The 24,967-nt window shown below is 47.4% G+C and overlaps 1 protein-coding gene, 1 long non-coding RNA gene and 1 pseudogene across 2 annotated transcripts; 1 reads left to right on the forward strand and 2 right to left on the reverse strand.

Moving 5' to 3' along the window:
* Positions 1 to 203: 203 nt before the first annotated feature.
* On the reverse strand, positions 204 to 1,928 carry LOC139055701 (uncharacterized). Its single transcript, XM_070533233.1, has one exon. It carries the CDS (start codon positions 1,926 to 1,928, stop codon positions 204 to 206), a length of 1,725 nt encoding a protein of 574 aa, XP_070389334.1.
* Positions 1,929 to 3,900: 1,972 nt separating this feature from the next.
* On the forward strand, positions 3,901 to 5,199 carry LOC135904299 (uncharacterized; annotated as a pseudogene).
* Positions 5,200 to 5,566: 367 nt separating this feature from the next.
* LOC135904327 (uncharacterized) lies at positions 5,567 to 24,306 on the reverse strand. Its single transcript, XR_010565097.1, has 3 exons — positions 24,265 to 24,306; positions 11,492 to 11,660; positions 5,567 to 5,772 (listed from the first exon to the last, which is right to left on the reverse strand). It is a non-coding gene; the product is annotated as an uncharacterized lncRNA (long non-coding RNA).
* Between the last annotated feature and the right edge of the window lie 661 nt (positions 24,307 to 24,967).

A 24,967-nucleotide genomic window follows, 5' to 3' on the forward strand; every position in this document is an offset into this window, starting at 1 on the left:
TTCGTTCATGGGAAAGCCGTAGAGGGAGTTTTAAAAGCAGTCCCCGAGATTGCGCACGCCATCGAGCGCGATCTCAAGCAGGAATCGCATGGCGCGTTTCTCGCGAGCGAAAAAAGTGACGCGCGGCAAGTAGTAGAAAACATTTATTCACAAAAGAGGAAAGAACTGCGGAGAAAAAAAGAAATGTACAGTGAGTGGAGTCTTCATTTCAAAACCCCAGTGGCCTTGGCTGCTGCTCTCGCCTGGATTACCAGTCCGCGCTGGGTCTCTAGGTCTGAGCTGGACAGGGTGGCCTCCCACTGCTCCTCCGGTTGTTGTGTTTGTATGTCTGGCGGTTTGGGGCCCGTACACCCCCACGTGACGTGGTAGGCAGTGGGCTGTTCGTTACACCAGGGGCATGCGTCTTTGTAGTGTTCTGAGAAGAAGCTGTATTTGTGTAAGTTGGGGAAAGTCTTGGTCTGGAGCTGTCTCCAGTCCCGCGCTTCCTGTGCGTTTAGCCCCTTGTGTGGTGGGGGGTAAAGCTGTCGTTGTTTACGCAGATATTGAAGTCTCGCGCCGTAAGCCGCGGGGACGGGGAGGGTGGTTGTGGAATCGAGGATTGTGGCCGCTCGGTTTGTGTGACCTCGAGCTAGCCTGTCCGCGACCTCGTTACCCTCCAGCCCCGAGTGCCCCGGGGCCCACGTAATCTGGTGTTTGAGTGAAGAATTTGTAGCCAATGGATTAGTCGTGAATCTAGCTAATTTTTGAGGTATTCTGCCTGCTAGAAGGAGCCGACATGCCGCTTGGGAGTCGGTTACTACTTGTAGTTCTCGGTTGGTCGCGTCCCCGTATTGAACAGCCAGCACGATCGCCGCCGCTTCCGCTTCCGTAACCGTACAGTGCGGAATGGAGATACTGGAGACTTCTGTGTAAGTAGAGTCCACCACCACGGCTGCTGCTGCGTTCGATGCACCCTGATAGAGGGAAGCGTCAACGTAGACCGTCTTCGGGCTTCGTCCCGCTGTGCGTTTGAGGTAGTCTACTCGGGCGTTTCTTCTGCCTTCATTGTGAGTTTGAGACATGTTTTTTGGGAGTGGGTCCACGTGTACTCTGGCCCGGTACCGTGGAGGAATGTTCGTGGTCGACTGGATGGTGTCAATGTCCGCCGGGTAGCCGATACGCTTGAGGATGTGTCGGCCTGTCGTTGTGGAGAGCAGGCGTTCTCTCTGTGACAGGAGGACCGCCTCTTGAATTTCCTCGAATGTGTTGTGTAGTCCCAGAGCTTCCAAGCTCACATTGGATGTATACGGTGGGAGACCAAGGGCATTCTTGTAGGCTACACGTATCATCGCATTGACTTTGTTTAGGTCTGCTCGGAGCAGGGTGAGGTATGGGAGCCCGTAGGAGAGGCGGCTGATGACCAGCGCTTGCACCAGACGGATCGTGTCCTCCTCCCGCATGCCTTTTCTGTTTCTGGCCACCCGGCGGATCATCTTAGAGATCTGCTGTGTTGTCGTTTTGAGCAGTTGGATTGTGTGGTTGGCCTTTCCGTCGCTCTGCAACCATAGACCCAGGATCCGTATGACTGGCACTTCCCGGATGGGAGCCCCGTGTAGGAGGATGCTCAGGTTGCCTGGTGATTTGTAGTTGTGTCCCTGTATGCGGATAACTTCGGATTTGTCGGGCGAGCAGCAGAGCCCGCATCGAATGGCCTCGGTTTCGACGCAGTTTGCTGCCGCTTGGAGCGTGTCTTCCTTCTCGGCTAGGGAGCCGGTGTTTGTCCAGATCGTAATGTCGTCCGCATACAGGGTGTATCCAATGTTCGGAACCTGTTGCAGAGCCCTTGCGACTCCTATCATGGCGATGTTAAATAGGAGCGGGGAGATGATCGATCCTTGTGGCGTGCCCTTGTTGGGCATGTCTTGAGGGTCCGATCTCGTGTCACCCATTCCTATTGTTGCCGTTCGGCTGGATAGAAAGTTCTTGATATATTGGAAGGTGCGCTTGCCGCAGTTGAGGTTGCTGAGCTCCGAGAGAATGGCCTCGTGAGACACGTTATCAAACGCACTTAACGCCCGCGTTGTCGCCGACGTGCGAGCACCCGCACGAAAAGAAGGAGCGGCGCTTTCGCGCCGCGTTTCCCGGGTTTCCAGACAACCTAACTCCCAACAACATGAATTGTCTTTCTTACTGCATATATTATATACCCTTAAACTTACGGAACATTACGATAAGAACAGTCCTTGGGTAACATCTTTTTCCGAAGTGTATTTATGAAGCTTAATTTCAAGCAGCAGGATTGTGTGCAAAACTGCGACTATGTACCTTCCGCGTGCTGAGAGGCCGCTGCTTGTTTACAACTTCATAACAACTTCACATAGAAATTGGAGTGTCGGCCGCTTACTACCGAGCAGAAGAGGCGATGGCTACTATTAAGGGGGATGCTGATACGGTAGCAAGAACAAATGCGGGTCAGGAGGTCTATGTGGGTGCGGCCTGCATGGTTGAGAAGAAAGGAAGAGGGTGAGTACCATACAATAGTAATATTATTTCAAATTGTCTTGCCTGCATTAGCGATGAGAAATGAGGCCCTGAAGCCTAGGTGTTTGTTATATGCAGTTTCAGGTTATGAGGGAACACGATCCGGCGCTCTTCTTCAAATATTATCGAATGACCCTGGAACACTTTGATCTAATTCATGGCCGTGTACGGATAAAGCTCACAAAGGTGCACGCCGTTCAGGAGCCCGCCTCATGTGGCGAACCTCTGGCTATGACATTAAGGTAACTTGGTGGCATGAATCAATGTATGGCCTACTGTACTGTTCACTCTGTATGTGTGCTTGATTATTTGACATCCACACATTTCTCACAGGGAAGTTGTCCAGCCAAATGCAGATGTATGTAATGTGCAGATATAACTCCGATATGCGCAACACCTTGGTGTGATATCGATTTATGGTCTTTCGTTTTTGAAAATGAATCGCATTGTCCTGCTGATACTGAACCTCATTAAAAGCACGGCTTAAGAATTGCATTTAAAATAATGCCTAAATTACCTATAAAACATGTGCTGCATGGTTTTGGGTGTTATTGTTGTTCTGAAAAGACATCTGGGGAAGAATGGACGTTTGTTTATACTTTCTGCAATGCTTGGCACGCGTCAGGTATCTATGTTCAGGTAATGACATTGTTGACATCGCCAAGGACTTCCGTGTCGGCCTGGAGACTGCACGAGAAGCGATCCACCTGGCTCTCCAAGTGCTGTGGGACGATCTCGCTCTTCAGTGTATGAATAAGCGTCATTTAGAATGAATACATGCTTTTGTGCAATGACAGTCCACCTCTTGCAAGACTCGGGCAATTTTTCCAAGATTCTGTGATGTTATCTAAACTTACTTAAAACCTGTGGTGGCCTTTCCCTGACGCACCACTTTTGTCAAAACTGTGCATTAACTATTTCATGTAATAGGCATAACTGCTGAGGCTTGTATCCTTGCAGCTTCCGAATGAGCAAATGTGGCGGAACATTGCTGATGGCTTCTGGAAGCGGTGGCAGTTTCCGAACTGCCTCGGATCAGTGGATGGCAAGCAAGTACAGATTGTGGCACCTGCAAACTCTGACAGCCTATACTACAATTACAAGGTAAATGACACATAAGTAATGAATATTCGAATGTTTTTATTTAGATGCGAAAATTGGGGTGTTGAACGTTGTACAAATAGGTGCATGATTGCACGCGCTCAAACACTGGCAGATCCACTTACGTGAACATGAACCATTTTTAGGCGTTCAAATTTTCTGCGTCTCAAAGGTGCCTCCTATCCAATTTCTGCTTTACTTTTTTCCTGTGGCCATGTCTATTGCTAAAGAGTGCATTTTTGAGCTTATTTCTTACAGGGCACATTTTCAATCGTGCTTATGGCTGTAGCAGCCAGCGGATATCTGTTTCGTCTCGTCGACGTTGGGGCTCCTGGCCGCATAAGTGATGGAGGCGTCTTCAAACGCCCTCGAATTGGCAGACAACTCCATGCTGGTCTGCTGCAGCTGCCTCGCTCCCACAAAACACTCCCGTTTGCCTTTATAGGGGACGAGGCTTTTCATCTGCGAAAAGACTTTATGAGACCATTCCCTGGATATAGGGAAGACCCAGCTGAGCGAATATTGAATTACCATCTGAGCCGTGCATGGTGTGTGTATTTTCCACATCCTCTTGAAAGGAAAACTACATCATTTTCAACTAGAGTTTATTTTCGCACAGTAATTATGCTCTCATGCAAAGCGAGTTCCTTGGTATGAGTGTAACAAAATTAAACCTTTGGTAAATTAGATAAATGGGCTAGTTGTGGATTCATCCCCACTAAATAAGAGGGGAGCAGTGGGCAAAAAACTTTTACAGGAAAATAGATCACACAGATGGAATGTTTGTGTTTGCTCTCCTTGTGCGTTTCCCTCTTTGTTCAGTTAAGAACACAGAATAGCTAAGCGGCAGCTTGAAAAGGCAAGTATTACTGCCAATAAGTTGAGACAGAAAAGAGTTGTGGTTTCAACATTATGCTATACCCTGACTTACTCGGTACAACGAATTACCTGCTATTGTTCTTTGTTTCTAATTAACGGTGAAAGACACTGTTTCCGCCTTTGTTATTGCCGCCACAAACTTCTAGTCTAATTCCGAGCTCGTATTTTCCCTACTGTGGCTCCTTAAATTTATTTGCTTTGTTGTTTACTCAGCACAACTAAAACTTATTTGCACATGAAAGCCCAATTTTGTCTTTTGTACGAATCGCCTTGCTGCAAATGCATTTTCCTTTATTTTTTGCAGATATGTAAAGAATGCCTTTGGCTTTCTGCGAGCACGGTAGAATCTTTCGTGGCCCCATCAACTTGAGTCCTGAAAATGCCAAACGGGCTGTGAAGGCAGCGTGCGTGTTGCACAATTTTTTGTGCATGGAGACCAATGGTCGCTCGTCATATAGCCCAGTTGGATTTGCCGACCATGAAGATGTATATGGCAATATGAGTGACGGTGCGTGGAGAGCAACAACTGACACAGATTCGCCAACATTTGGACTGCAGCCAACGCATGCACGGAAGTGTGCTCGCTTGGCATTGCTGGTGCGCAAGCAGTATGCAGCGTACTTTGCGAATGAAGGAAAAGTTCCCTGGCAGTATAAATTACTGGAAATTGATGAACCCAGTTGTGAAGTGCAAGAATAGTGTCTTAATATTGTGAAACTATTCTTCTGGAAAAAGATATCAGGCCTCAGAAGAAAAATTGTATTGTAATAAATGTTTCTTTAACTAATTTATTTTTTCACTGTTTGCCGAACTTCCTTTTTCAAAAGAGATTGACAACTCCCCGTTCTTCACTGACAGCTTTACTCATTGTCCGCATAACGAGCTGCAAATTGCAGAAGTTCCAACTCGAATTGTCCTCGCAGATGTTGTGGGCATCGTCTGTGTTTGTCCCCTATAAAAAGCCCGAATAGTTCAGAAGCGTCGGCTCGTTTGGAAGCCAATTGTCCTAGGAATTCTATTTATTTTTTAAAAGGCTTATCATAGCCCCTCTTCCTTTTTTGTGGACCAGATGATGCGCTGCTGGCTGGTGATGGCACTGATGTGGGGCTGGAAGATCCACTCCCATCTTCCTGTGTAAGGGTTGTGGGAAAGTTGGTAGCACCCAGATTGGCTTCAATGTCTACGATGCTAGTTCTTTCAATCTGGAGATATGCGGTGCTTGTTTCGTCGAATGAGTCTGTGTCTTGAATATCCGCGAGGTTCCCGCTCGCCCTTAATGGATAATACACATTGCAAAAGCACACTATATTTCAGCATTTGTGTCAGACTACCACGAATTGTGGCCCGAAAATTTAACAACTTGCCATAAGATGATTATGAATATAATCAAACATGCACATAAATGAACCGCAAGCTATTCCTAACACTTCGACACTATTATACGCTGGATTAATTTAACTGTACACAGTACATTTGAAAAGCATACCTTATACACATATGCCTTTGAGTAATGTTCTCGATTTTGTGGGGTCTGAAGTGGGATTCTCCCACCGTACTCTTGGGACAAAGGAACGACAACACACAGTAGTGCAAACAATCACAAGGGCATTTATTGCACCTTTCATACATCAATGCCTGCTAGCGGAGTTGCTATCCACAAAACATGCCGATGGGCGCGCGACAAATTTAGAAGTCCGACTCACCGCGTCCTCGCGAGCGAATATGTTCGCTCCATGCTGGATCCCAACGCCTGGTCGTTCGCGTGTATAGTCACGCGAATCGTGGCGCGTTCGAAGGCGGCCACGCGAGGCGGTCTCGCAGATGCATCGGTCGGCGCGCGCTCGCGGGAGACGTCCCCCGCCGCGCGCCGACCCGCCGGGAAAGAGGGGCGCTGCACGCGCGGCAGGTCCGTGCGGCCTGCTGCCTTGAACCCAAGAGAGCAAGCGCCTTCCTTTCGGCGCCCAAGTAACCTCGCGGCAGCACAACACTAGCGCCATCTCTCGCACTGCGCTTCAACCACATCGACCGCGCTGACGTCACGCAGGCCACGCGGCGAAGCGGGACCACAGGAGACGCGCTATGCGGGAAAAACATCAGGGGAGGCGCGAGGGTCGCGCATCCCCACATCCCCCCAACCTTAAATCACTTCTTATTCCGGCGAACCATGTGACACGGTCTAACATTAACCCGTGCTTCGCGAACAGGGTGGTACATGCAACAGTGGTCGCGCTGAGGAAATGTCCACACGCTGTCCATAGTATGCGAGCCGACATTGTCCTTGGGTACACCGCTGGCGTCCGCCGGTCACAGCAGCGGCTTTGCAGCCTCGACGGCACGATTCCAGTCCAGGACTCCGGAGACGACGACGCAGTAGTGGGTACGAGCAAGCGTCGCTCGCGCCGACTCGCCTTGCTGGCGGGAGCCGCAGTAGCTGTCGGTGACCGCCGGCTCTTTTGTCCGCCGCCGAGGGTTGTGAGCTGGATACAGGAGGCCGCGGAAGTCGCTGCGCCGAACTGGCCACAGCATCACCATCGCCCGGGGTGGCTCGATCGTAGTCCGGGGCAGCAGCGCAGGCGATGTGCAGGTGACAGCAAGCCAGGGGTGACGCCAATCACGCTGCGTAAACTCATCACACTCGGCAAACACTGAAGTAGTGCAAGGGAGAGGAATTATGCATGCGCATCGGTCACGTGGTACGATGTTCAACTCGGCTAGCAAAAGATCGGGCAGCTACTCAGATGCTAAGTTCACGTGAACGAAGCTCGCTTTCTTGAGTCGAACGAGTAATTTCAATTCGTGCGAGGCTAAATAGAATGAGGGAAGCAACTTGCAACACCTCAACACCACGGTCCACCAGGTTGTGTCTCTCCACGTGCGAAAGGCAGCTTCGTAAAGCCTTAGGCCTAAAGCGTCGCTACCCTGACAACAACCGGCATCCAAAAACAACACCCAAAATGAGCGCAAAACAGGCAGCCGCGAGGAGACGTGAGCTCTGTGAGGTGGTCCTACTCCGCTCGGTGCACACCGCATCCGAGTTGACGGCGCCCACCGTCCAAGACGGTGTCGGAGCGCCCGGTGCCAGGCCGCAATACCAGTCAGCCCGTCGTGGCACCCGTGGCCCGCGGCCACCCGGCTCCCAGAGCCGCGACTTCATCCGAGTCGTAGACATAGAAGAAGCTATTTACATAGGAAATTCGGACCACCCACGAGGCTTCCGTACTCACTCGCTTCAGGCTTGCCACTGCTCCGCGGGCGCTCAGCCTCGCTCTCCCAGGATGCAGACCACGTGGCTCTCGTACCAACGAATGCCATTAAAAAAACACTTGCAAAAAGGCTTAGTATGTTGACATGTTCAAACCCACTACAGCCACCGCCGCCTCGCTCAAGAAAGCACGCCGCTGACGCTAGCGATCAAAATCCACGCTAGGCCTACGCTTCGGTTCAAACAAAGGTCTCGAACGAAGCAACGCTTAAAATTATCGTCCGATGCCCCAAGAGGCCCCAGGTTGGGCGCCAGATGTGGGGTCTGAAGTGGGATTCTCCCACCGTACTCTTGGGACAAAGGAACGACAACACACAGTAGTGCAAACAATCACAAGGGCATTTATTGCACCTTTCATACATCAATGCCTGCTAGCCGAGTTGCTATGCACAAAACATGCCGATGGGCGCGCGACAAATCTAGAAGTCCGACTCACCGCGTCCTCGCGAGCGAATATGTTCGCTCCATGCTGGATCCCAACGCCTGGTCGTTCGCGTGTATAGTCACGCGAATCGTGGCGCGTTCGAAGGAGGCCACGCGAGGCGGTCTCGCAGATGCATCGGTCGGCGCGAGCTCGCGGGAGACGTCCCCCGCCGCGCGCCGACCCGCCGGGAAAGAGGGGCGCTACACGCGCGGCAGGTCCGTGCGGCCTGCTTTCTCGAACCCAAGAGAGCAAGCGCCTTCCTTTCGGCGCCCAAGTAACCTCGCGGCAGCACAACACTGGCGCCATCTCTCGCACTGAACTTCAACCACATCGACCGCGCTGACGTCACGCAGGCCACGCGGCGAAGCGGGACCACAGGAGACGCGCTATGCGGGAAAAACATCAGGGGAGGCGCGAGGGTCGCGCATCCCCACAATTTATTTGTTGAAGCTATCTTATAGGCCCCTTGACAGGGCATTGAGTAAAGGGGTTAATAAAAGTGCAAAATAACTCGACAGAGTACATACGGCTCAAATTTGCAATTGCACTCAAAGAAATAGAGGAGCCGATAATAAAGTTGTATGACGACAATACAAGGTTGGGCAGGAAAGAGGATAACACGAAGATATGTTGGCTGGCATTATACAATTGGCAAAACTGCACACAATAACTATAGAGTTTACCAATCACAATGACGACAGTATAAAGAAAAACTACAACCAAAGATAGACAGCCAAATATGCGGATTCTAGGCGCATAAGCAGTAGGCAGTGTTTCAAAGACGCACAATGATAGGGCATGATAAAAAACGCTGGGACTAATCACGTGCACAGTAATGAAAACATTTTCCTATATGAAAAATGCAATCGGCCACAAAGTGGTATACTGGTAAAACTATACTGGTAGGGGGACCACACAGATGCAGCGAATTCAAGCTGTGAACAAACGAAGGTGTGATAAACTAGTTGACGAACGTGAGTGGGACAGTTATGCAAATTTAGACGTAACTATCCTAAAGATTTTGAAGTTTTTGCGCATATGGTGGTAATATGGTGAGACCAGGAGAACATGGGTGTGAAATGAATACCAAGATATTTATAAGATGATGCCTGCGACAGTTGGTAATTGTCAATAGTGTAGCTGTAGGCGTAAATGTTTTGCTTGCGTGTGAAGGAGATTATTTCGATTTTTTTTCTGTATTCAGTGGCATGAGCCATTTCTTACACCAGTTGTTATTGTGGTAAAGGTCGCTTTGCAGCGTTAAGTGGTCGTCGGCACAGGTTATTGGACGATATATGATGCAATCGTCAGCGAAGATTCGCATGCTGGAAGAAATGTTTTCTGGCAAGTGATTTATGTTGATTAAAAATAATAGGGGGCCGAGGGCGCACCCCTATGGTACGCCCGAAGTAGCGTGAGAAATGGAGCATTGGAAATTGTTAATTACCGTGAACTGCTGGCGGAGTGAAAGCAAGGTATGGAGCCAAGATAAGGTTAGTGAGCCTAATCGAAGGGCAGATAATTTAGTAATCAGACGGCAATGGGCGACACGATCAAATGCTTTTGATAAATCAAGAAAAATACAGTCAATCTGGAGGTTTTTGTTGATGTTGTAATGTAGTTCTGAACTTAATTCTAGTAGATGGGTCTCACAAGAGAAACCTTTCCTGCAATCCGTGTTGGTTGTTAAAGAAGAAATTATATTATATGTTCGAGAAGTTTGCAGCAGATGTAAGTTAAGTAAATTGGATGGTAGCTTTCGGAACTATGTTAATCACCGATTTTAAACACAAGCACTATTTTACCAATTTTTCAATCGGAGGGAAGTTGACCTGTCGCTAAAGATTGCCTGAAAAGGCGGTATAAAATGTTAGCAGAAACGGAGACAGCGTTTGTAAGAATTTTAGTGTTCGTATTGTCAATGCCAGCTGAAGTGGATAATTTTAGGTTATTGATTAGTAGCATTATGCCCTCGGAAGGTATATGGGAAGTCAAGATCGGGTACCTATGGAACGTCAAAATGGTCTTCCCGGGTGAAAACAGATGAAAAGAATGTGTTAAATGCCGATGTTGAAGGGAAGGTAAATCACTAGAAAAATATTTTTGTTTAGCAGATTCTACTGTGGAGCAATATCTTCATCTTCATCAGCCTGGTTACGCCCACTGCAGGGCAAAGGCCTCTCCCATACTTGTCCAACAACCCCGGTCATGTACTAATTGTGGCCATCCCCTGCCTGCAAACTTCTTAATCTCATCCGCCCACCTAACTTTCTGCCGCCCCCTGCTACGCTTCCCTTCCCTTGGGATCCAGTCCGTAACCCTTAAGGACCATCGGTTATCTTCCCTCCTCATTACATGTCCTGCCCATGCCCATTTCTTTTTCTTGATTTCAACTAAGATGTCATTAACTCGCGTTTGTTCCCTCACCCAATCTGCTCTTTTCTTATCCCTTAACGTTACACCTATCATTCTTCTTTCCATAGCTCGTTGCGTCGTCCTCAATTTGAGTTGAACCCTTTTCGTAAGCCTCCAGGATTCTGCCCCGTACGTGAGTATTGGTAAGAGACAGCTGTTATACACTTTTCCCTTGAGGGATAATGACAACCTGCTCTTCATGATCTGAGAATGCCTGCCAAATGCACCCCAGCCCATTCTTATTCTTCTGATTATTTCCGTCTCATGATCCGGATCCGCCGTCACTACCTGCCCTAAGTAGATGTATTCCCTTACGACTTCCAGTGCCTCGCTGCCTATTGTAAATTGCTGTTCTCTTCCGAGACTGTTAAGCATTACTTTAGTTTTCTGCAGATTAATTTTTAGACCCACTCTTCTGCTTTGCCTCTCCAGGTCAGTGAGCATAAATTGCAATTGGTCCCCCTGAGTTACTAAGCAAGGCAATATCATCAGCGAATCGCAAGTTACTAAGGTATTCTCCATTAATTTTTATCCCCAATTCTTCCCAATCCAGGTCTCTGAATACCTGCTGTAAACACGCTGTGAATAGCATTGGAGATATCGTATCTCCCTGCCTGACGCCTTTCTTTATTGGGATTTTGTTGCTTGCTTTATGGAGGACTACGGTGGCTGTGGAGCCGCTATAGATATCTTTCAGTATTTTTAAATACGGCTCGTCTACACCCTGATTCCGTAATGCCTCCATGACTGCTGAGGTTTCGACAGAATCAAACGCTTTCTCGTAATCAATGAAAGCTATATATAAGGGTTGGTTATATTCCGCACATTTCTCTATCACCTGATTGATGATCATAAAATAGATGCCCTAGGTATTCGAAAGAAATACTCACTTGGAATATTCCAGTCTGTCAAGGAGAAACAGCAATTGGTTCTAATGGGGCCACCGCACACTGACTACACTGTCCGCGCGGGCGCCACTTTTCGTTGTAGTCACTTCTTTGCGTCTTTTTTTCATGCAAGTGTCTCGTAGCTATTTCCACCGCTTCATTACTTGCGTCACTGTAAAGCAGTAACAAAGTATTAGTGTGAGCAATTGCATATATGCGCTCGCAGGAAGGTGATGCAACTAATGAAAGGTGCTACATAAATTTATTTTCTGTAAGAAACGAAAAACAAAATCGAGAAGCTTGCACCAGTCCACGCTAGCTTCCTACTGCTAGTATTTTCTTACAGGCATATTCATGCCAATCAGATGTCAAGAAACAACACAGCTTGCAATGATCAACATTCTTTCTCTCGCAAATAAAAAAAGAAAGCGTGGCGGCACGCTCTCTGCCTGCGAGATAAGTACGAAAACGGCGGGTAAACATGCGAAGTTCACACGCTTATCGAGGCGAATGTACAGGGTCGTTCAAGATACGTGCAAACGCGCCGAAGCGTGGCCGCGCTCCGAGGAGCGTCTGCGCATCCGTCGCGGTTGCGCATCGAAACAATGTGGCGCAGGCGCCCAGGAGTCTGGAGGCGGTGCTTCGTGTCGTCTGCTACAGTGCTGAAGCGCACCATGCTTGCTTTGCTGGGAAGCGCAACTAACTCTATGCTGGCAGCGCCCAGACGTGCCGAGATGGCACTGTCGCACTTTACTGATTGCAGCGCGTTGTTCAGTCCTATGGAAGGGTATGAACAGGCAGAGGGAGCTAGCTTGGGCACGGCTGCAAATAAGTGCCAAGCCAAGGGACTGCTCTGTACTAGTGAATGATTCTCGAATGATTTGTCAAAGCGCGATCCACAGCACATTCTTTATGTTCATCCGCTTACGAACGTCAAGCTCTCAGTTTTGGAAGTAGTGATGTCACTTCTTTCTTTTCTTGCTTATTTCTTATGCTGCTTCAGTAATAAAAGCAGTGTAACAGTCGAGTAGTGATCATTTTTCGCCGAGCCTTGGTAGAGCAAGCGATGTCTCGTGTTCCGGAGTGCGAAAGATGGCGAATTGTAGCGCTAAGCCTCCGAGCGTACTCTCAGAGGAGGATATCAATGCTAACAAATCGGCCAGTTTCGCCGTTGAACCGGATCGTTCGGGCATACCGAAAGGAGCGAAGAATCAAGGATCATCCGCGGGCAGGCCATACGAAAGTCACCAATGAAGACGACGGCATGAACATCGTTGCGGCCGCTGTGGACAAGCCTAATGCCAGTGCGACTGAAATTAAGAACACTGTCGGGCTTCTGGGTGTGTCGAACGCAACAGTGAAGCGTCGCCTGCGCGCGGCTGGCCTCAGGTCAAGAATAGCTGCACATAAGCCACTTGTGAGCGTGAAGAACAAGGGGACGCGCTTGGCATTTGCCCGAGATCATGAGCAATGGACAGAGGAGCCCTGGGGAAAGGTCGTCTTTACTTACGAATCTGCTTTCACGACCAGATGGGACCAGCGTCAGCGAGTCTGGCGGCCTGAAAACTTCCGGTAAGTGTAATCATTTAAGCAATTGTATCCTAATATAAAGGATCATTTTAGGCACTAGTATTTAGTGTTATTAAGCTTTAAACGTTAAAATGCTTGTTCTAACAAGTATCTAGAATAATTTTTGCAGTGGCCTAACAACTGCAGTTTTGCAAAGCGCTTACATTAACCAAAATGTCGTTCTATACTTCGACAAAAATAAAGAAATTCTCTAAAATAACGGCAAAGCTACAATTAGTGACGAACGCTGCAACCATAATAACTGGAGTTTCAGAGTTTGTGTCAGTTACGGCTGAAATCTATTAATATGGAATGTTATAAGCTGGCGTGAACATTTAAATTGCGCAGAGCATATTGTTCAACAAGAAATATGGGAATGAGGAAAAAGTGACTGTAGCATCGATTAATATTAGGAATACGTTAGTGGGAAAGGAGGCTGCTATTGCCGTAGCGTGCTTCAGTACCAAAGTCAAGATCATCTTGTCCGACAGTAAGGCAGCTGTTCACAACTTTTGTAAGGGGGTGGTCTCCAGTCAAGCCGCCAAATTACTAAGAAGATACCCCTCAAGCAGGGAGGTCTCCCTCATATGCGTTCCTGCTCATGAGGGCATTCCAGGGGATGATGCTGCTCACAGCCTCGCTCGAAAATGATACATCCGAGCTGAACTGGAAGTGCCCCTGAGTGGGAATAAAGACCCTCTCATGACGTATGGAGAAAAAACCGAAACACCTAGATTGGATAGGAGAACACTCTCACTTCGTAATAGGTCACTCACTCCAAAGGAGTGCAGGGCCTGGAGGAGGCTTCAAGTCAGCAGATTCTTTCTGTACTCAACACTGCACGATGAAGACACTGGGAGCAACTGCAGAGCTCAGGCTCCCCACAGAATGACTTCGCAAAATCACTTAATTTTGGAGTGTCAGGATTTTCCTGGGGCTAAATCACAAAGCATCCAAAACCTTGCCACTTGGGAAGAGCTGATCTGGAGCCAGGACCCGGATCAGCAAAAACTCATCATCGGTCAGGCGGAGACAGCTTACTACAAGACTGTCTCCGCGGTCTCCGGTGCTGAGAGCCGGCTGTGAGGCACCCCCTTCTAATTGCTGCCCCCCGACCGTGAGGCCCCATTATGACGGAAATAAAGTTCATTCATTCATTCATTCATCCATCGAGAAATAGGTGCCGATAGAGAGCCAATTTTTACACTGTGGCATACGTAGGAATCATGCTTTACCTCAGTCTCGGAATATTTGATGATCCCTCAAAACAATTGAATTCATAAAAGAATGGCCTCGTTCGCAATTTTTTGTATGATTGTGTTAGGTTACCCGGTAATGACCTTTAGACGATCCTAAAAGATAGTAATTGATATTTTTGTTCCTTCTGGCTTGCCGGTTGCACTTGCATTTTTTACTAACGGTAACATTTTTTTTTTCGTTTTCTCCAGGTATATGCCTGAGTACATGGAGCAAGTCGCTGCCAGCGGCCGGTCAGCTGTGACCGCCGAAGGCCTAGGCCCCCTGGTTCGCCTTGAGAGCCGCTTCAATGGAGAGGCCTACTGCTCAATCCTGGACGATGCGCTCTTCCCGTACCTTCTAGGAGGACCATTTCCGGACGGCGACTTCATTCTGCAGCATGATAATTCCCCAATACACAAATCGAAAAGAGTTGCTGCATTTCTTGAGCTCCGCGATATCACAGTGCTGGAATGGCCTGCTCAGTCTCCTGACCTAAATGTTATTGAGAACACTTGGGGGATCATGAAGAGTGCTATGACCGGCCGACAGCTGCACGGCCTCTCAGCGGAGGCACTATGGATTGTTGCTGAAGGGGAGAGAGCGGTTGACGTCCAATGCGAGCCTTTGTAGGTCCCTATACAGGTCCGTCCAGCAGAACAGGATGAAAGCCGTCATAAACCCAGGAGGTGAACCAACCTACTACTCTGCTTGGTCATGGAACTCTTTGAAGAGCAGCACATACGAGAAAATAAAACACCACGCCTGAGCAAACCCTCTACGGACTGGTTGGATAATGACTTTTATTTCCTACAATCAGTTTTGCGTTCTCAATTAGATGCTTTATCGTGATGTCAAATTTTTTTTGCCCATGAACGGATACCTGGTGTGCGGGATAGTAGTTCTCCCGCCAGTTGTCGGTTCTGATAGATGGTTGCTTGTTTCGTCATGTTGGCGATTTTTAAATGCGTACTGTATTCCTAATATGTGTAAAATGTCCGATGAGGAGCACCGGCACCTTCGGCGTTTATAGCAGGATACAATCTAAACTTTTGACGCGCTATGAACGCAACTGTGTGCAAACTGAATGCGCACATTTTTCTGGGAGCGTGAGGCACGTAGGATGTTTTTCTGTCTTATGACGAAAGTAGTAAATAATATTTCCGGACACACTGCGTAGGGTTCAGGGTAAACTAAGTGAAAATGAAAGATGGCAGCAGAAAGTCAAAGGCAACCGCTGCAATGCTTGAGTGGGAGCATTAGTTCGCTATGCAGAGTAGGGTTGTGAGTAGGGTTTTTCATCGTTTACATTTTTATACAGCAATATTCAGCCAAGTAAGACAGCGCATCGCTTTTGTAATACGATGCGTAATGCGCCTCTTTGAAATTGCAATTCATTTCACTCTTTTTCGATTGTTTAGATAATAACTCATAGCATTTGGGAGTTCCATTTCTATGTGTTCTCGCATTTTGTACGTTTTCACATCCGCACAAAATATTAGCACCTGGTATTTTAATCCGCAAAACTAAGCAATCTCGTGATGGAGAAATAAAAAAATACTTCTTTTCGACGCGATGAACTTGACTGTGAAACGGTAAAAAAAAAAAAAACTGCTAACAGTGTATATCAGTGGGCCGTCTGCCATGAGCAATCACAACAGTAAATGAAATAAGCTTTTTATGTTTGACAACAACAATCACCGCAGAGGCATTGAAATTTTAAAGCTAATTATTTCGTCTCAGATTTTTCTGTTCTCAATGAATTCTGTGTGCCGATCTTGAATGCGATTCCAGCTAAAGCCCTTATTCAACCTAGGTGCAAACGCTTCATCTTGTCGCTTTCATTCCTTGAGCCATTTATTATGACTCTGGCCCTAGGTATCCTGCTGCAAGGAGCGTTTAACTGGCATATATCCCAAGCGCCGCGTTCTATTTATTGCCACCGTCACCACCTGAGACTTTTCGACTGGAAGCCTATAGCAAATGTGCTTCCTGCAATAAGTATTTGTTCTTGATTAGGCCCCTTCCTCGCGGTTACATACGGCTGTTCTCTTGGTGTTACGCTACGGCACACCACGTTCGAAGAAAGCGATGCTGGCAGAAAGCGTCAGCTAAGACAGGAAAAACACGTTAGTGGCGCGGCAACAGAGAAGAAATAATTCTAATAAGGCAATTCAGTGCTACGATCAGGGTCCTTTGACTTATGGCATGAGCTTCCAACCAAATACATTGTTGTTCAGCCTTCTTAATCGTGCAAGTAAAGATATCTGGAGTAAAGAAAAAGTCACACGATTGTACAAATTTACATTGATACCTTTTCAAAAAATCGTACAAGGTTCGCTGATTTCTTTCATTTCTAAAGTAAAATTCCAAGTAGTATCAAGCAATCTGCGGGCTCTGCCGCCCTAGGCTGATCATGGACCAAGAATAGCAAGGCTGAACCCAACTCTGCGCACACAGTTTAGCAGCTCTTGCTGTAAAACATCTAATTCGAATTAGGAAGAACGCAGAGAAAACAAAGCTGTGCTTCGTTACCTCACGCCGCCTGCAGAGTGCGGCCAAGTGCTGAGAATGTTTCGCTGCGCCAGCTCTGTGGGTAGCGCCTGACTTCAGAGCCGGGGGAACCAAGTTCGATCTCGGCCACTGCGGCCGTGGTTCGATGGAGGCGAAAATAAAGACGGTCATTTAATGTGCTATATCCGTGCATGGTAAGAATCACCGAGGGTCGAAATGATCCAGATCCCTCTACTACGTCGACATCTCCCATAGCGTGAGTCGCTTTCCAGCATTTAACAGCATAAACTAATCCACACTAGAGCTGAGAAATTTGAAACAACGCCTGCATTTAACCGAGAACGCTGCACTACAAACACACGCTGCTGAGTTGCCGTATGCGGAGCCAACAACAACGCGCTGCAGTCAGTAAAAGGCGACAATGCCATCTCGGCCCGTCAGCGCGCTGCCAGCACACAAGTGCGCTTCCCAGCAAAGCAAACATGGTGCGCTTCCGCGTTGTAGCAGGCGACACGAAGCACCGCCTCCAGACTCCTTTGCGCCTGCGCCTCATTGTTTCGATGCGCGACCGCTCCGGATGCGCTGACGCTCCGCGGAGCGCGGCCACGCTTCGCCGTGTTCGCACATATTTTGAACGACCCTGTACATAGAACAAGCAGGGCAACCACACCACATGTGCACAGATTTGGTACATACCGTCTAGGCTGAGAGCATCTGCTATTGCTCGCCAAGCCTGGTCACGTTTCGCATTATTCTTGTGATTCCGGTCGCGTACGTCCCACAGGACGCGACGCTTCTCAAACTAATGAGGGCCTCGTTGAAGGTTGCCTTGTCTATGGTTGCATTAAAGTTTTTCTTCCTTCCTCCGCCGGGTTCTCCCTTCGTGTTTTAGTTCGCTCTCGGCTCTTCCTGAGCCGATGCACTGTTCTCTGCTTCGATATCCCGGCACTAACGATGCTGGATGTCAATAATTCGAACTTAATTTATTTACAGGCAGATAGTAACGTCTATGGTAGAGTGTATAAGTGCGACTGGACGAGGACGAACAAAGAAACAGATAGACAGACAAAGCGCTGTATCTCTGTATCTGTTTCTTTCTTCGTCCTCGTCCAGTCGCGCTTATACACTCTACCATGGATTCTAACCAAATAGCCCGCCAACGTGTTTTAACCAGATAGGAACGGTTACAATGGGTGTATAGCAAACAAAGAAAGCGAGTTCACTATAACAAATGCGGCTGAGCAAGGCCTCGGAGCAGTCCATTGCACCGATCGGGCACCTGACGAGAGCGGTCCGTCGTCTCCATGGACTGAGCTCACACTCCCGCTCAGCCGCGCACATTATCCCCCCCCCTCCCCCTCCAGCCGCGGGGCGATGTCTCCGGGCTGCGTAACTCGCCCCGGCGGTGGCCACCGCTCGAGCCCCCCCCCCCCCCCTCCCGCCGCGCCTCGGCCCGACGCAAACACTCCCCAAAGACACCCTTCTCCAGATGCCGCTACAGTGGCTCGCTGCGCGATTTACGGCATGCGCCGGACACAGTGCGCGAGAACCGCTGCCTCTCCCTTTTTCGCCGAACAGCGTCCGGCCACCGCCTTCCCAAAGCAGGCGCTCCCTGGAAGCGGCCAGCGTGCGAGCCAACAGCACAACATTGCCATGCAACACATACACAAAAACAGAGTGGGCCCCAGAGAAGTTGAGGAAGAGCACTCTTAAGCAAAGAAAAAGCATGCACACATGAGCTTCACCAAGCCGAACATTCACAACGGCCTTAGAGTTGCCTTGTCCATGTCACGATGCGCGAACGAAATCACGATAGCACGTGTTTTGTTTGACGCACGCGCCAGTTCTGCCGAGAAAAAAAAATTGCGCCAAAGACGTTCCGTCGTGGTGCGCAGAGAGCAGGGTCATCTGGTGGCAAAACCAAAAAGCCGAATGCCACGTTACAACATGCCATGTGATTTACCTGAACTCTGATTGGCGGACGCGCCGCGCGACGAGGTTTTTTCTTCTTTTTTAACTCCGAGCAGCAGCACGCGGCGGCGCAATTTCGTGACCGATCATGCTGGGCACGCGTCAAAATGACGCGCGCGTCCCACCATCCGCGCATCAATCGCGCCTGAAATCGCGCCATGCGGTTCCGCCAGTTCCGCCTTCAGAGGTTCATGCCTGTCCAAACAGGCTCGTCACGTCGGCACTTCCAATGAGACATTGCGCGGTGGCAGCGGTTGTCGGCGACGGCCGTCGCCGTGGTTAATAATAATAATATATGGGGTTTTACGTGCCAAAACCACTTTCTGATTATGAGGCACGCCGTAGTGGGGGACTTCGGAAATTTTGACCGCCTGGGGTTCTTTAACGTGCACCTAAATCTAAGTACACGGGTGTTTTCGCATTTCGCCGTCGCCGTGGTTGCCATGGCTCATGACTGATGGCTTGTGTGAAATGGGATGTGCTTTGCGAGTCAGCGTTTCGTCTTTTTTTTTTTGTTGTTGTTGCGATAGCAATTATATGGACGACGCACGCGCATTGGCACCGTCGCCCATGTTCCGTATGAAGTCCGAGGGCGACAACATCGTCGCCGCGCCCCGTATGCTGTGTGTTCCAGTGAAAACGTGCGACGGTGTGCCGACGATGGCGGCTTAAACTCGCGCGCCAAGGGATGGAAGCGGGGAGGAAGTGAGCCACCTTCCGTCACGCGCAAGGTACAGAAGGGAGGGGGAGGGTAGGGGCGTCCAAGTCCGGTGGCTGCTGCGTACGGTGCGGCCGCGCGGGCAATATATATTGAAATCAATATGCGATGGTAAACAGACCGACAACAGCTGATAGCTTCGTGTGCGCTGTCTTTTCGCCGCTTAGTTCCCGTTGAAGCGAGAAGCAGCACGAAGGTCAATTCGCTCGCTGCTACTATACTCACATACATACATATTTATTCCCCATTTTGCAACACAGGAATCCAAAATGTGACAGTGACACACCTATTATGGACGTGCCCAGGGCTTCATCTAAGCCGTCTACGCCATCTCCGGGCAACAGGCCTTCGGCCTGGCCGCCCACCCGACCTTGAACGTTGGATTCATGGACCCCATCATCGTTCACTCCTAGATTTCTTGCACGAGTCGAATCTGTTCGTGTATTTCTAACATCTTTTGTATTATGCCTAAGGGCATGCTTTCGAATTAAAAAAAAATACATCTTTATTTCAGCAGCTCACAACTTATTACACATATCGTGCCCGCATAAGCGCAAGTCGCTTGTGGGCGGGTCACGGCAGACATGAGGTGCTAGCTCACTGCTAGCAAAAGAAGTACATCGTAGATGCTACATATCGCAGCAGCGCAACACTGAACAGGAATATTTTACTGTGTTAGTAGCGTGAGAAAAAAAACGAATTTGAAAAATAAAATTTCCCGCTAGCTCTTTGGTAAAAGGTAAAGAAATACATATATAAAAAATTACAATCTTTTTGTATACAAGACAATAGCGCAAATAATGATAGGAACTGTTTAAAAAACCATAAGCAGACAATACCTGTCCAGTATATTGAGGATGAAGCAACCAGGCTTTAATTTGTTGTTTGGCTTCTTTTTGGGAATGCTGTTGAATTATTTCTATCGGCAACTAGTGAAAATGAAAAGGAACGTAATATTCTCGACACTTTTTACCATAGTTCCTATATATACGCGGTAACTGATAAAGGCATGTTTTTCTTAGCGTTTTAGGTTTACTGTACTATTTTGTGGCGATTCGAGGAAATCTTATGAACACGTATTACTTGTACAAACAGATCCGAAAAGGACTCAACACCTGCAATATTACTTTTTACGTCATTGTCTGAACAATCATAAGCTGTACCATACACTATGCTCGCAGCTATCCTATGCAATAGATTATCCACTCGATCTACTTTCGTTTGTGAGCAGGAACCAAAAACTGAAATACCATATCCTAGCACAGACTGGCCTAGAGCTTTAAAAGCTAACCTTCGCAGCTTAACAGGCGTGTTAAATTTAAGCGTGTATAACTGAGCTGCTACCGTTCGTAAATGCTTCGTTATGTAGTCAATGTGGACATCCCACAACATACGGTCGTCAAAATGAAGACCAAGGTACTTAACAGAAGAGGATAGCGGTAGAAACATGCAAGAGCATTTTAAACACTGAGAACCATGCAATCAAATGGACAGGTGTAGGCGTACAGTCTTATGAGGATTTCTGAAACATATTATGGTGGTTTTGTCTTTGTTTAAATGTTTGATTAGCCTTTAACCAATCAATCGCACGTATTGCGTCTTATTGAAGCAGTCTTACGGCTTCAGAATACGATTCGTGCGATATAGGTAGTGCAGTGTCATCAGCGTATTGAAATATGGCAGCATTCAGTTGTATGTTGGCAATGCCATTTACGTGAATGTTAAATAAAGGAGGTCCCCGGACCGATCCTTGAGGTACACCATATCTAACTGATCTAAAATCACTATATGTATTTTTATAGAGACGACATGCAAACGGTTTGAAAAATAATTGGAAAAGAATTTCGAATAAGGACGTCGAAAACCAATATTTTCTAGTTTGTATATCATGATGTTGTGTTCTATGGTTTGAGAAGCTCTTGTCAGATCTAAGAAAAGGCCAAGCACAATATTATTTTGATCAATATTTTTACACACATAATCGTTACATTCTTCAAGCAGATCGACTGCACTTAATCTACGTCTAAAACCGTATTGGGAGGTACTTATAATATCAAATTTATCGCAAAAGGATACCTTGCAAGTGTAAATAAATTTCTCCATTACATGCGCTAACACGTTCATTATTGCAATTGGTCTATAGTTATTTTTATCGGATTTACTACCTTTCCTATAAATTGGTCTAATTACTGAGGTCTTTAAACCCTGCGGGATCATACCTGTTTCGAAATATCCGGTTAAGATAAACAAGAGTACGTTATACAGATGATAGAACTTGCACTTTATATCTCGCACTCTTATTCGGTCATAACCTGCTGGGTTGGTGAGAGGAATTGCGTTAACCAAGTTCCACAGGTCACTTGCATCAATGGATGGTAGAGAAGCAGAGTTTGGAATCGTCTGACCTAGGTTATTTAAACTGAGAGTTCTAGAAGACTGCTGTTTAGTTTTGCTAGTGATAGTTCAAAGGCATCTTTAAAGGAGCTCGCAATGCCCAGTGACTCTGCGGGCGAAAATGTTTTCAGCAATCCATCATCTAGATTTCTAGGTTCAGGTTTTCCCGCCAAGTCATGCAGCAATGTCTTTCTTACGTTACTGCGACAATTTGAGAATTTTTCAGCGTAGTATTCCCATTTACTTATTCGTAACGGAGCAGTAAGCTTCTTACGTGCGGTTCGATATTCTTTTTGCAGATCTATATTTGTCGGGTAACTTTTACAAAGTCTCCATAATCTATCTTTTTGGTAAGATAGTTCTACAATTCATGCCGTTATTCATTTTTTCCTCGGATTTCTGCGTTTCAATTTTATTTTTTTCCTGACCAGTAAAAAGAACGTACTAAACTGATTTGCCAATTCATTATACGTTGCTACATGGTGGGATGTGTCTAATGTCACCCAGTCAAAGTTTCTGCCTGGACGACATTCTTCAGGAGCGATAGTATCTGTACCACGCAAGGCCGTGAAATAATGATCTGCCACTTTTATTTTACGTATAACTACCGCCTCGGTTTCAAAGTGTGGGCATTTCGACGCTATATGATCAATGCATGTTCTCGTGAGGCGAGAAGCTACAAGTTATTCACGGGCGAAATCGTGTACGATATGTACCAAACCGTGGGCTGAAAGTAAATCTACATAGTCAGCGACTCCCTATTTTCTTGGTTTGGTGATATCAATGTCTATATCTCCCGCTATAATTATGTTATGACGAGCATGTTTAATGAGGAATGTAGACAATTCAGATAAAAACACTTTCAGATCAGAATTAGGTGGTCTGTATACTGCTAATACCAGGAAAGTAGCTTTAGGCTTGCATAATGTAAAGGGAACGACTTCCGCTGCGGTAAAGTCAGCCGAAATTACTTCCAATATCCATTCGGTCCTAACAAAAACATATACGCCACCACCCTTGCTCAGGTCACGGCACATTGAATGTGACTGAAAACCTTTGAGAACAAATGCTGCAGATTCGGACTGCGTTATATTTATCTCTGTTAATGTGAGGATGTCTAAGTATTGCAATACTTCGATCAGGTACACATTTAGTGAATCCCAGCGCTTTTTAATGCTTCTCATATTTGCGTGTACAAGCTATAGAAATGGTCCAGTGCAGCCATCACTAGAGCGTAACCTTCTTTGTACACTTTCCGCGAATGAATTGAGTGCTGTGGACATGACTAATTCAGCCCTAATAGATCAGCTTCGCTGACAATATTCTTCGCGCCAGATCCTTCAGTTTTTCTCATGAAAACCATTCCATTCTTAGTCCACACAAGCTTGAATGCCTTAGCCTTTGCAACTTGCTTTGCCTGCCAAAGCAGTCTCCTTGTTTCAGCTGCTAAGTTCTCATTGATGAAAATGTTTTCCTTTACCAAGATACTACGTTTGCTATACCATATGTCTCTTGGTATTCTTGAAGTAAATTTGACGATTATGGGCGGTATCGTTCCTTCCCTAGCTGGCAGCCTATGAGCTGCATGAATACAATCAGCAGTCAATGATGCTATATCGAGTTTTTTCTGCTTATGATTACAAAACAATATTAGGGTCTTGATTGCCACCAGGTTTCACGCCATTAATTTTGATATTTTTCCTTCTTGAATAAATCTCCAAAATTTGTGACCGCTGTCTGCAGCTGCGCGATTTGTTCGTCTTTCGCCGCAAGACGTATCTATTTCATCAGAGTGTTTCCTGAGAGCAGCAACCTGTCTACTCTGAGAAACAATATATGTGGTTATTTCATCATATTTCTTTACAGCATTTCCATCGAGCTTTCAACTTTTTCGATTAGCTTACTCTGCGTTTCAGCTAATCCCAGCACTGAGTCATTCTTAGTAGACTGTAACTGCATGGCCTTATCAAGTCTGCCTACTCTCAAGTGGAATTCATCTAGCCTGCTTTGAACAGAGAGGATGGCTGTCAAAACCTTCCCCAGAGTGGGCTGCGGCTCTTCACAATTGATCATTGCCCCAGATGTATTTTTCATGGCGCACTCAGAACACACCCAGCTGGCTTTTACGTTCTCTTTTGCAACGCCTGAGCACTTCCCAGTGTGATATAAGCTGCTACATTCACAACAGCACACGCTTAGCGCATCTTGTGGCACCGGTTCGCGACAAGCAGCACAGTTTGCAATTTTGTATGCAAGGGACATGACAAAATACACAGCACAACGCAAAAAGCCCTGTCGCAGCCAGACGGGGGGGGGGGGGGGGGGGTAGGTATCAAAGCAAGAAACAGCGGCTATAGCTAAAATTACAGCTTACCTACAAAACAGAAGGCATGTTAGCTTGCGCGGCCACACCCCGTCAGACTGCGACAGGATGGCTGTCCACTGGCGCTTTTTTATGCGGTCCGGCCCCTGATAGCGTCCCTCGTGTCGCTGCCGGGCAGACAATGACCGGCAGAACGTTGACGCATGCGCAGCTTAGTCAGCCACACTAGTCGCCGTACGGTGTCTACCACGGCAGCAGGCAAATCTTCTTTGCCGTTGATCAGCCAGGGATGCGATTGCTACAAAACAGAAGGCATGTTAGCTTGCGATTCCACACTCCGTCAGACTGCCAACTAGCACTCCCTCACTCCAGTGTTCTGACAGCGAGCTGCCGCGGTCACCGAGTGAGATGTGTTCATGCTTGCTTGTGTGTGCGTGACACCATGCTTCTTAATTTAGTTAGTAAGGGAACGTTAACAAATTTATATGGCCAATAAAACCACTATGCTCACTTCGTATAGCTCCCTACTAATTTTCTATTACAATCGATGCTTCGCCTTTTCGACAAACAGACTTTCTTATGCTTACAGCCTTCTAGGAAGCGTTATAAGCATGCCATAAGTACACTGTATCTCACCCTTGTGTGCGTTAGTTGTCATAACTCTGATGCCAATGATGTGCGCAAGAGCAGCGCTTGCAAGTGGGGTTAGAAGCTTAGGTCTGACGCCGAAGCTGCCGGACGACTTATGATGTCG

This window comes from Dermacentor albipictus, chromosome 2 (genome assembly GCF_038994185.2).
Source record: "Dermacentor albipictus isolate Rhodes 1998 colony chromosome 2, USDA_Dalb.pri_finalv2, whole genome shotgun sequence".
In the NCBI taxonomy this organism is placed as follows: Eukaryota; Metazoa; Arthropoda; class Arachnida; order Ixodida; family Ixodidae; genus Dermacentor; species Dermacentor albipictus.